The sequence below is a fragment of the Haliotis rufescens genome, unplaced genomic scaffold (genome assembly GCF_023055435.1).
Source record: "Haliotis rufescens isolate VD_foot unplaced genomic scaffold, xgHalRufe1.0.p SCAF_6, whole genome shotgun sequence".
NCBI lineage: Eukaryota > Metazoa > Mollusca > Gastropoda > Lepetellida > Haliotidae > Haliotis > Haliotis rufescens.
This window is the reverse complement of record NW_025964334.1, coordinates 5450459-5463516: the sequence shown is the minus strand read 5'-3', so window position 1 is coordinate 5463516 and position 13058 is coordinate 5450459. Positions and strand designations below refer to the sequence as shown.

Sequence of the window (13058 nt, the reverse complement as noted above, 5' to 3'; positions counted from 1 at the left end):
CCTCACTTTTCACTTAAGGATTGACTGTGTATTTTTTTCGGTTCATTGAGGTATGAATTGAAAAGCCGATGTGCAAAAGTTTGCACATCGGCTTTTCGATTCATACCTCAATGAACCGAAAAAAATATACAGTCAATGCTTATAATTAAATTCGACAATGTAAAACATGTTTTATCTACAATAGTTTAACCCAAAACAGTTGCATATATCAAAACAGACAAAAATGACGACATTGATAATCATTCCAGGTGTAGGAATACATACAGTGGCGTGACCTGAATCAGGTGATCGTTTAATTTATGCACATGACTTGACACGCCTACACAGTCAGTAGCCAATCAACGGAGAGTGGGATTAAAACAATCTTCATTTGACCTGTCAATTAAGGCAAGAGGCGAAAAGAACTGCAACAGTCAGACTGTAACGAACCGGAAGAAATATGTCCGAGAGAAGGCGGCAGTTTCGAATAACATGGTCATTTACTGCGTGATTCAAACATTACTTCCCTGATTACAGTAAATCACAGTTGGAGAAATGCTAGTTATAAATGAAACCGGAAGACATGAAAGTTGAACCGGGGCGAGCGGGAAAAAAACAGGCGAGCGAGCCTGCACGTTTGCTGTTTCATTCATTCTCGGCCTTCGGTTTCAAAGGGTAGTTTGGACAATGAATATGCATGAACGTCGCTAAATGTCCTGTGCATGACGATACACGTGAGCAGAAAGGGAATTCCCTCGACTGTAATTTTGGGATTCCCCGACATTCCGAAGTAATAAAAGTAGTGCGCCGCGGTGGGCGTGGCTTAATTTTTTACATTCATTGGGAACATTCGTGACCAACTCGTGTTATTCCGGGACAAGCCGAATAGCGACTCGTGCCCCTCTCATGGCCATTTTTGCGACCGGGTTCCGTCTTAGCGCAAACGGGCATACCTAAAACTATTGTCAACTCGTTGCGTAATGGTTCACATATATTTCCCCATATATCATATAGATTTCAGATGCAATTTAAAGCACATCGGGACATGCGGAATTATATATACAGTATGATTGACCACATTTAACTGTGTCTTGGGTATATTTTTACATTTAACACATATGTTAAATCAAAAATTGTTTCTGAGGGATTCTTTCACAAAGAACTTGTAATCATACGCGCATTCTGATTGGTCTGTCGTATTTTCGCACATAACATTCATCGATAGGGGGACGAGTCTTCTTGCGGGTTACGGAAAGGGGCGAGTGGTGACGAATGTCATTGGGAAATGAATGCAATAACACGTGACCAATTCAGCTAATCAGAATGCAGGAATTTCCATGAACACAACGAAAATTTAATTATACCCGCATAGTGCCAGGGGACCATATATGGTCCCGAGAAAATGCCCTTTTTAAACTGTGAATTTTGATATCAAACACTGAGTGCGCAAAGTCAAAACTTTAACCATCATCACCCCAATCATCTTAGCTTTAACATCGTGTAACTCATACTTTATGCAATGCTACGGATTGCGAAATATGGCGAGATTGGTAAAGTGGCTACCGCACTTCTTCGCCTTTTTCTGCCATGTTTGAACACCAAGCGAATGACGGCGAATTTTGATTATGCACCCATGTCACATACACGTAAATATTTTCAGACAAAATCCTTGTTCATAAGAAAAAATATGACCAGAGTGGTCAGAAAGACATATTTTTCCCAACTGTATACTTATTCACGTAACTACAACTCTGTTCACTCCTTTATGAACAAGTTTATTACACGTTTTGTATATTTTTATCGACTCTCGGTAATGGCGGAATGGTCGGTACACATGAGAAAACGAGTGTATATTTCCATTACATTTATGACGTTCATTGAATGAATTTATAACCATCATCACCCTAATCATCTCAACGTTAATATCGTGTAACTCATATTTTATGCAGTGCTACGGATTGCGAAATATGGCGAGATTAGTAATGTGTTTACCGCGCTTCTCGATCTTTTTCTGTCATTGCGAATGAAGGCAATTATTTATCATGCACCAATGTCACACACACGTAACTATTATTATATCAAACAGCCAATTTGAAAAAAAAATCTGATCGGATTGGTCAGGTAGGTTTACTAGTCCCCACTGTAAGTTATTGGCGTAAGAGTACTAACGTTTAGTCGGCCACGGAAGTTTTTTGTTCAAGTATTGCATATGTTTATCGACTGTGTGTCATGGCGATTTAGCACGGCGCTACATACCAACTCACATTTCAGATTGTCTTTTTGTTTATGATGCTGATTTAATGAAAATATACAAATCAAAGATATGGAAAGATAGCCATAATCGTTAATATTAAGTTGGTATAGTGTATATTTATGGGCAGGAGGTTCATGATCAAAACCTAAACATTTAATGGCCAAGCACGAAGTGATCGACAGGGCACGTTCGCATCATATCTGTGCCGCGATTTCTTGTTTACCGGTTGTCCTACATACTCGCCCGTTCAGACAAGTAACTGCTACGTTTTTAATATGAAATGACTAAGAGTCATGTGTGATTGCTCAAACTATCTGACCGTGTGAGTGACTTGCCCTAACTGTTTCAGATTTTGTCGCAAATGGAGATTTCAAAAGTGTGGCCACAACATCTAACGTGAGTCGACGCCATATTGTAAACAAATTGTGTCAAGGTCGGTTCCACATGTGGTAGCTCGGCCCCCGTTTCTGTCGATGGTACACGTGATACAAACATAATGCAACTACTGAAAACATCAACATAACTTCTACAATGATGACATCAATACCTTTTTGTATTGGATTAACCGCTTATGGATACGCTGTGCTGTTAAGTTCGATTTCGATTTGTTTTTCCTTTCATTGAAACTGTGATAATGGCGCTGTGATTGGTTTGCTGAAATAGTATTTTCCATGAGTCTAATGTACATGTAACATGCTGTGATTGTAGAAGATAATTGATAACCAATTGTGTATGCATTTATATCATCAAATACACATTACTAATCTCTTCAGAAAATGGAATATATCATAGCTCGTTATCAAACATTCTGCCATGGATATAAGATCAAAAAATAATATTAGATTTACAAATTATTTATGTACACTGTACTCTCTATTAACGTATGATAATCTATTGCAAGTCTTCAACCCTTATTTGATATGTCATCTGAAATGTCAGCAATGAGTACAATTAATTTTATTTCGTTACAATCTGCATTTTTTTTCAAATAGGCTAATAGACGGTCGGTGATTTCCCGCCGTGTGAATTTGTCGTCTGGACAGGTGCGCGTGATTTGACCTCGCGTGTTGTGACGTGGATGACGTCACATGAAACAGCTGATCTAATGTTGTGGTAGTAAAATGGATACACGTGGTTTCATTTTCCAAATAACAATATTCTCTTTGTTATAGTTACAACACGCCAAGGCGAGTTGTTTGGGGAGCACGGTTTGGCTTGGCATTTGATTGACAGACAAAAGGACCTCGGGGCTCCGCCCCTCGGTGATCCTTTTGTCTGTCAATCAAATGCCAAGCCAAACCGTGCTCTTACTGCCCAATCAACGAGTTGGTGGGTGTGTTGTAAGTGACTTGTAGCACGGGTTGCGACGGTCATTCCAAAATTGCGCGAGTTTGTGTAAAATTTAGTGACGTATAATATGACGTAACGTTAACGTTTAATCTAATTGTTATATCAAGTGTAAACTTTGGAATTTTCAAAGGCACATTAGAAATGTCAACTATTAATTTTCCGAATTAAGCAAAATGCGTTCTGTGTCCAGTTGTTTTTATGTTTGACAGTTACATTGTAATCTTTTAATTAAGTTATGAACATTTCTATTGTTTTTTGTTGTTTATTTACGTTATTACTCTTGAACACTGTGTACAACACTAAAGAAACATTGTAAGTTTGAAATTTCTCAAGCTAGTAGGCGGGGCTTGCTGATCTTGGCATCAGCTAATGGTAATAATCTTTAACAAACCGTGCTCTTACTACCATGATACAGCACGGGTAAGATCAAAGGTACCGCTCGCAACCCGTGCTACAAGTCTGAACTAGAAAGCATATCTAGTACATCACGATTGGAAAATGTCTACAGCGACCGACGAGTGAATGAGACCGCTTGTCATTGGCTAACAGTGTTAGAATATTTGGCGCAGTTTTCTAATTTTGGTATGTTGACATGTGCTTTTCATATCTGTTTGAAGGCTTGATTTTCCAAAAAAATAATATGCATTTAGTTGAGTACATTGAGAAAGCTGTCAAAATGGATCCAATATTTAACCACCTAGATTTTTAATATTTTAGCTTCATCTATTGGAATCTCGAATGGTCCAATTTATAACATAAACAGTAAAAGTAATTAGATCTTCTCACAATATAGAGATAATAAATTTCTGAAAGACAAAAAGTTTTTAGTGTAAATGTGACTTCGTTTTGATGTTTTATATAGTTATATTTATGTCTTTTTTCACTCTGCATGATCTAAATTACCAAATACTTCGACCAGTGACATATAGTAGTAATTAGAATTTACTTTGCTTTGTATACTAGATATGAAATAGATTTTCTTTTCAAATAAATATTTGTCTAAGAGCAAAATCAATACATTCTTGTGGGTTTTTTCCACCATTTTAATTTGTATATCTTCCCTCCAAGCTGTTGTTTAGCTATGCCAAAATTAAGAAAAAAAGGAAAGACATAATAAACCAATTTTTATTAAAGATTTTGCCTGTTAAATTTTCGAAGTTCAATACCAAGAATATATTTTTCCTTTTATCTATTTCAAACTTTTCCTTTAGTAGAATGGGATGGAATGGGAAACTAGTGGAAATAAACTATCACGTATGTCCTCAAATGTACATGTATATACCTAGCTAGGTGTAAATACACTTCTAAAGTCGTATTTATAAATCAAATGAATAAATGAAAGAAAAAGTGGTATTTCATGGACTGGCCATACAAGTATATTTTGAGCAAAGATCAAAGTTAGGCAGCCAAGTGCGAAATACGACCTGATACGAGGATGTATGTTTTCTGGTGGTCATAGTGAATAATGACATACGGCGCCCGAGTTGCGAGTGATCGAAATTAGGTTTGTTGAATAGATTTGCTGCCCATGAAAACGTTTCAACAATTTTGATTGAATCTACATGTACTTACTTTTGGGTGGTATTACGTTAGTATAATCTTGACAAATTATTAAGAAATAATAATGATGCCCGATATTGAGCGATGTCAATTTGAGAATTGTTAGGGCTGTTTAGCGATCTTTCACATTTTGTCCTTTGAAAATGTACGATGTCAATTACCCCGAAGTTGTTTTTCTCACTAATAAAAGAGCACGGTCATTGAAACATACATGGACGTAACCGGGATTTCTTCAAGATATACATTCCAAACTGTCATTCGTTTTGTGACATAATCTTTGAAACAGTCTGCATATGAATTAATCACGACCACTTCCGTCATAATTTTGTTTTGACGTCAAAAACACGCACAATTTTTTTATCGGTAAATATAACTCACGAAAAATTTGCAGTGAATGTGTACTTCAACATAAATATCATATGTCTATCACGGTTATATCCCAATAGTTAGACGTCCCATTAGTTAGACGTCCCAATTGTTAGACATGTTTATTCGGGCAAAGAGGGAATATACCTACAGGTGTAATGGATCGGTCCTAATTAGATTAAAGTACTGGGTAGGGATAGGGGACTCACAGTTTAGGGAGTAATATATGTTATAATTTCGTTTAATTAACCTAAATTACCTTACTCTCAGCACAGGTTCAATAGGCATGAGATTTCCTATGTAAACTATGGAGTAGCTTAATTGTCTTACTGTATGATTAGTTGAAGGAGTCGAGTTTAGATTATCTACTCATCAAACAAATAAAAATGATCTTGGGGTACGTATCATTATCAGTATCGATATGGTTGGTTAAAGGTAAGTAGAGTACCTCACCTCTCGGCTCGGAAGTGAGCAGTTGATATTAGATGGATATATTTACAACAGAAACCGCGAGAGGCAAACCTGCACACATTGGAGCTGTGTCGTCAAGACGTGCAATGGGAAATGTACGACTGTCGGTGACTTTCTTTGCAATCAGTCGGAACATAACCATCCGCCTGAAGATGAAACCAGAGTGAACTTTGTCTGCAATCTTCGTAAAAGAGCGCGAGAAGAAACCAAACAGATGCAGGCATTGTACGAGGAGCAAGTCACTCAAGTACATGTAGATGAAGCCAACATGCCAGCGATGCCGTCATTTCAGAGCGTGAAAGGTGCACTTTACAGGTAAATATCATCCCGTATTTTTGACTTGGTTAGAATTTACTCTTTTTTTAGGTCCCACATAACTTGTTTCGCTCTTAAACATTTCAAGTTAATGAAATCATTATCAATATTTCATGTAACATATGTGTAACTGTTCCTTTGCTCTTGTTCAGGCGTTACATTCGAGCGTTACCCAGGTCGCGGTCAGCAGTAGACATTGAAGACAAATGGTCAGAGACAACAGATGGACGTCCCTTTCTACTGTTCAGCGACGGCGACGATGACAAGATCCTGGCGTTCTCCACTGCAGAACAGATACAAGCACGCCAGGAAGCTGACACCCTTTACATGGATGGTACCTTCACAGCATGTCAAGGTTTATGGGATCAAGTATACATCATTCATGCCAGAGTTGGTCCCAACACCTTCCCTCTTGTGTTCGCCCTTTTGCCAGATCGCCAAGCAACAACCTATGGCCGGCTTTTTCGACAACTGAAGACAGAAGTTCAAGAGCGATTCAACAGACCTCTGTCACATAGCACACTTGCTTCGTCTGGGATAAATAAACTGTAAAAGTTATTAAATGTAAAGTGTACATTACCAAAAACTGTCACAAAGTGTTGTTACAAACTGTATAAAATTTATCAAATGTAAAAGTGTCATTAAATGTTAAGTATAATATTAAAGTATCTTTTTAAAGCTGCTTTCCTTTGTTTGTCAGATCTTATCTGGACTATTCCATTTTAAAGTCTGAGGTAACAAGCATAAGGATTAGTGTGCACTCAACCGTTTAAAGTGTTGTTATAAGATGTCTAACTATTGGGACGTCTAACTAATGGGAGGACACCTCTATCACTGTTAGGACATGTACTTGCCAATTATATGAATTATTGGTCATTTAGATTTCAAACAAGGGCGCTTACTTGACTTTGCTTGCCGTATTCGGGTGTGTCCATATCACGATTAATGTGGAAGAGTAGTAACTTATAATACCAGCACTTTTATCGATGGCTGGGCAGTGCATAGATCTTTTGGATTTGGTGACTTTAGATACTGTAGAAAAGACAATCAACTCGAGTTGCATGTTATACAATTTGGTTACATTGTGTGAAGAAATAAAGACGTTGCAACACTTTTGATACAATGTATACCTTTTTGTAACCGCGACGTCATCACAGTGCGGCACTGAGCGGTTTGCAGGCTGACTGACGTCCAGGCACCATGAGGGTTAAAACAGCTAGACAAATTTATTTTTTCCTTCAATCTTCAAAACAAACAACTTTGCCCAAATTTGCATTAATCACACATACAGAATAGAGCACAATTAAGTTTTCTACTCTGAGTAAAATATAAATAGTAAACATAAAAAGTAATAATTCTAATGGGTTGTGACAGAACATATAGTATGATGATCCACTGTAAATGAAATACCGCGATAATATAGTGTACCATCATAGTTATGTAGATATAGTCCTAATCATAACAGTTGTACCTTTAAATCAGTGTGGGACTAAATTAGAATAACGCTGTATTGGGTCAACCCATACTTGCCGTATAAGGCGACTAACGGGATCGGATGGTCAGGCTAGCTAACTGGCTGATAGGCCCTACATGTCATCGATCTCCATTGCGTTGATCGATGCTTATGATGTCAATCAGTGGACTGTCTGGTCCAGACTCGATCATTTACAGACCGCGTCATATAGCTGGAATATTGCTGAGTGCGGCGTTAAACAACAAACAAACAGATAGTAAACAAAGCAGACGACGTTTTCTCTGACATTTACGATTAACAAACAAACAAATCAACACTTACTGTCAATGCGAAATGCTTGCTGAAGCGGAACACTCACGCTGAGACGCATCGCCCTAAGTATGTTGTAAGCATATGGGAGCATGAGCTGATAGGATAAAAATGACCTGGCTTGAAATACCATCACGCCCGCTGCCAACGTCGTCGCGACAAACAGCACCCCTGCCAGTCTAAAACATATGTTGAAGCACCATCGACATCGGGACCAAGTCTCCCGGGCCGCGAACTTTCTTGCTTGGGAGTTGCGATCTTTCTTTTTAGGTAATTCCTTGGTGTCTACTTTCATCGACATGGCTCGCTGAACACATGTTTCTATCTCCGCGTCGTTCAACCCCCATTCCTTGCCTAGATTACGAAGTTCAGACACATTTTGTCTGACATAAGCGAGCGCTTCCTGGATTTCAGTCGTCATGTTGGACACGCAGAACAGCACAGTCCCCAGTTGTGTCCTTGACGACTAAACTGGCGGGATTGCCTAAAAGTCGGGCCAAGAAAAGTCGGGCCGGGCCGGGCCAGCGGGTAATACTAAAAATGGATTGCAGAATAATAAAACGAAACGCGCATATCTAGGCAGATCTCAAATGTCCACAAACGTATAGTTTTGCTCATTTAATTGAGTTTGAATAAAAATGCACCTTCAACAATGTAATTAACTGATGATTATGACTACATACCGCGAGTCTCGTAGAAAAGTCAGCGTCTTGACTGTGTATTCTTTGATTAGAACGCTTCTCACCGACCTTAGCGTGTAGGGGTGTGATGTCCTGGGCAGGAAACGACAGTGTTTTGACTACTCTTCTTTCATTAATTAACGTGTTAAGGTAATTAACCTTTACTAATTCGTGTTAAACTAACACAGGATGTTTTCTGGAAGTGGATATTCGCGAATGTCAAAAGACTGACACGACACGTGTTAATAACTGTCCAAGCACTTCTAAAGTTCCTAACATTATTTATATCTAAAGACTAGTATTATATCTAATTATTTACCACTTTATTGTCTCATATTTCAGTAGTTAAAGAAAACACAGAGCTCAAAGTGAAGCCCTTTTCACTCTACATTCTCAACATAGTCTCTATCAGAAGTGTTTGGCTTGTGTTGGGTTCGACTTGGGCCGGGCGGTCAAAATCAACTTTAAACGCACAGATGTATCTTCAAATGTGTTTACATCTATAGATTAGTATTATATCTACCTTTACACCACTTTATAATGTCCAGGTGCATCGCATTTAAAGAAATCTGCGCCGTTAAAGTGAAGCATTTTTACTGTATTTTCTTAAAAAAATCCAAGTCAGAAATGTTCGGTCCGACTTGGCCCGGGCTGTTAAAATCAACTTTAAACACACAGATGTATCTTAAAATGTGATTAAATCTATAGATTAGTGTTATATCTACCTATACACCAACTTATAATGTCACAGATCGCAGTATTTATAGAAAACAAGGGGCTCAAAGTGAAGCCCTTTTCCCTCTACATTCTCAACATAGTCTCTATCAGAAGTGTTTGGCTTGTGTTTGGTCCGACTTGACAAACCTAGAAACATAATCGGGGCGAACCGAGATTCGAACCCACAATCATAGGTTTCTGGCGTGCCCAAGGACGCAACCCACAAATGATAATATATACATACAATGCTTGTTTTAGTTTCTGTAAAGGGGCAGTTCAAAAATTCAATGTAGGATATAAAGAGATAAAGAAACTTTGAGACCGAGTTTTCGAGTTCGTCAAGTTAACACTTTTCCCTTAACTCGTTTCATACGTACGATCAAAGACCATATACCGAGTATAAACAGCAATTTAAACGACCAATGACTTAAACTACAGATTCCCCGGAAAGTTGATTTTGACTATATTTGTGGGTTTTATTTATATGGAGTGAGTGAATTAAAAACTTAACGTCGCATAAGCATTATTTTATCTATATCAGCCATATGGAACCGACGGCATTACCAAGGACACGGTTTTCATTTAAGAAAATACCTTTAGAATACAGTACCACAAACTTTTCAAACACGTGACAATACCCTATGACGTAAGTTGTAGTATTTTGTTGCCAGTCACACCGGCGAAACAATGCAATGCCCTGTAACGTCAGGGGTCATCGAGTGTGCATAAACCCCTCCCAGTGATCTATCACCTCTATACGCAATGTCACTGAATACACCCAGCGATGTTGAGAGTTTTGAATATTTGTTTACTAAATAAAGCCTGCGGCGGCGCATTTTATATCAAGCGTTAGTTTACTGAAGAACTTTTATTTTCACTTTATGTTTTATTTATCCCCCACCCCCCCGTAATTCAAGTGGCTAAAATGGTTATAAAATGGGGACTAATATACATATTTTATTTTTTCGGTTCATTAATTTTCATTTTAATGCACAAGAATGCAGTTTATTAGGGATAATATATTGGCGCTGAACACATCCAACTGTCGCCAGTGTTAGGTTAGGTTACCCCGTACTCTATCCTTAGCCCTTGGATCCCCTTTACGATCAATCATCCCTTTACGATCATTAGGGTTAGGTTACTGTTTAGTGGCCATTATAGATTCTATAGCGGCTCCTAATATTCTTCACACAAAAAACGTCGAGTAAAAAGGATGAAATGGTTTCGTGTCGAATATTTTGGCTTCTGGAAACTGTCCTGGAACATTCACACAAGCCCAATCACCCGCTGCATCAGAACTGATTCCAACGCGAACTCACCCTTATGTCGTCACTAGTCATGCTCATGCCTCCCTCGTTCCTTACTATTATCCATATTATCCTTACAGTGTTCCCTACCACACTTTTCTGTCACAAAAATCACCCGACGAATTATCAAATACATTCATGCGTACGTCTGACGCCTGGAGCCGTTTTCAGTTCGCGCCATATCGGCTCATTCCTCACCACTCGGTATCTTGTAGATTACGGAATGGGACGAGTGTGCCAAATGGCATCAGGATCACTCTTTGAGTGTCCGTAGACTTAAGTCACGAGACACCATGCCTACCCGTAACCTGCGTAAATGTCCGTCAACTATTCTACCCTTTTCGTTTAGTCCCGTAACGTCGTAGGCAGGACTAGGTAAATTTGCACTTGGATTCACAGTGCTACTGTATTCTAAAGGTGCTCAACAATCTCCAGTTATGACATCATTTCTAGTGTGAAGTCATTCCGACCTTACGTCACAATAAGAATCGAATGACGTCACTGTTCACAATGCATCTGGAATCTGCAGTCTATGAATGTCACGTTTAGTCCGCAATGGAAGTTTTTTGTTCAAGCGTTGCATATTTTTATCGACTGTTTGTCTTGGCGATTCAGCACGGCGCTTGAGACGAAACGACAGTGTAGATTGTCTTTCTGTTTATGATGCTGATTTACAGAAAATATTCAGATCTAAGATATAGAAAGATAGCTCTGTGTTGTGTATGCTAAATACTTCCGACGTTTTGAGCAGCCACCAACGGCTGGTTTGAGGATGATATGGAGGACTTCTCTTGTGTCGAATGCCATTCCACGACTCAGCTCCTTGCAAACTTGCCATTCATTGTCATGAATCTAGAAAATTCCTCTGATGTGTACTGGGACCATTGTCAGATACTAGTACATCAGGTATTCCATGAGTTGAAAATATTTGTCGTAGCACAGCGATTTTCTTGGAGACGGTTGTACTTGTCAACCTCTTGATCAACAGAAAGTTCTGTTTTTCTTTGAAAGAAAGATTGTAATTCGTCGTCAACGTTTGCTGGCCAGCCATTCAAAATGTACAGAAGAATTTTTGATAGGATTGGATTTTTTCTTGTAAATTTTGAAATTTCTTTGGCAGTTACTGGTAGGTCATTTACCAGTGAAAGATTTGACTTTCTTCTGGCCCATGTTTGTTTTGTAATGGGAGACGTGAGAGTAGGTCAGCGTTAGCATGATCTTCAGTCCTTTTGAATTCAATGTCATGTTAGCCTATATGTGTATGCAGAGAGAATTAGGGTCCATCTCTGCGTTCTTACTGCAGCAAGAGTAGGAACAGCCTTCTTTGGTCCTAAAATAGCTAGTAGGGGTTTGTGGTCTGTGACTGGGGTGAAATGTCTTCCATAAAGATATTCATGGAACCTTTTCACTCCATAGACTAAGGCAAGTGCTTCTTTTTTAACTTGTGCATGGTTTTGTTCACTCTCCTCTGATGTTCGTGAGGCATATGCAATTGGCTTCTCTGTTCCATTGGCCATTACATGAGAAATCACAGCTCCAAGTCCGTAGTTTGAAGACCCGTGAAGATCCGGTGTAGAATAGGTCTTCAGCCACCCATGCTTGCCGTAAAAGGCGACTATGCTTGTCGTAAGAGGCGACTAACGGGATCGGGTTGTCAGGTTCGCTGACTTGGTTGATAGCATGTCATCCATCCCAATTGCGTGGATCGATGCTTATGATATGAATAACTGGATTGTCTGGTCCAGACTCGATTATTTACAGACCGCCGTCATATAGCTGGAATATTGCTGAGTGCGGCGCAAAACAACCAACCAACCAACCAACCAACCAACCGTAGTTTGAAGCATCACATGCTAGTTTCACTGGAAGTTCATTGTCGTAATGTATCAACACTTTAGCAGATATGAGCAGACTTAGCATCGTCAGCAGGCTTTGGCAGGGGGTATTTATCTACTTCAGTATTTGGATTGAGTGTTACTCTAAAATCCCCCTAGATTCTAACTTCATTTGACTTTTTAGGTACCACTTCAATTGGTGTAGCCCATTCACTTGTTGTAACTTTGGATATCACCCCCTCCTCTTCTAATTGGGGCGGTCGGGTAGCCTAGTGGTTAAAGCGTTCGCTCGTCACGCCGAAGACCCGGGTTCGATTCCCGTACAATGTGTGAAGCCCATTTCTGGTGTCCCCCGCCGTGATATTGCTGAAAACGGCGTAAAACCATACTCACTCACTCTTCTAATTTACCCAATTCTGCTTCAACTTTAGGTCTGAGTGC

The 13058-nt window shown here is 39.2% G+C and overlaps 2 protein-coding genes across 3 annotated transcripts in view; one reads left to right on the top strand and one right to left on the bottom strand.

Annotated features, from left to right (window-relative positions):
- Positions 1-8587, bottom strand: part of LOC124148814 — a 30165-nt gene extending 21578 nt beyond the window's left edge. Inside the window, exon 1 of one of the 2 annotated variants that reach the window (XM_048386605.1) lies at positions 8091-8587. In XM_048386605.1, coding sequence (XP_048242562.1) covers positions 8091-8499 — 409 coding nt within the window. In that variant the 5' untranslated portion in view covers positions 8500-8587. The remainder of the gene's footprint in view (positions 1-8090) is intronic. The other variant, XM_046520123.2, reaches the window with a different exon arrangement.
- LOC125374889 lies at positions 6204-6867 on the top strand. Its single transcript, XM_048386606.1, has 2 exons — positions 6204-6295; positions 6448-6867. Exons 1-2 carry the CDS (start codon positions 6249-6251, stop codon positions 6845-6847), a joined length of 447 nt encoding a protein of 148 aa, XP_048242563.1. The 5' UTR covers positions 6204-6248; the 3' UTR covers positions 6848-6867.
- Positions 8588-13058: the final 4471 nt, after the last annotated feature.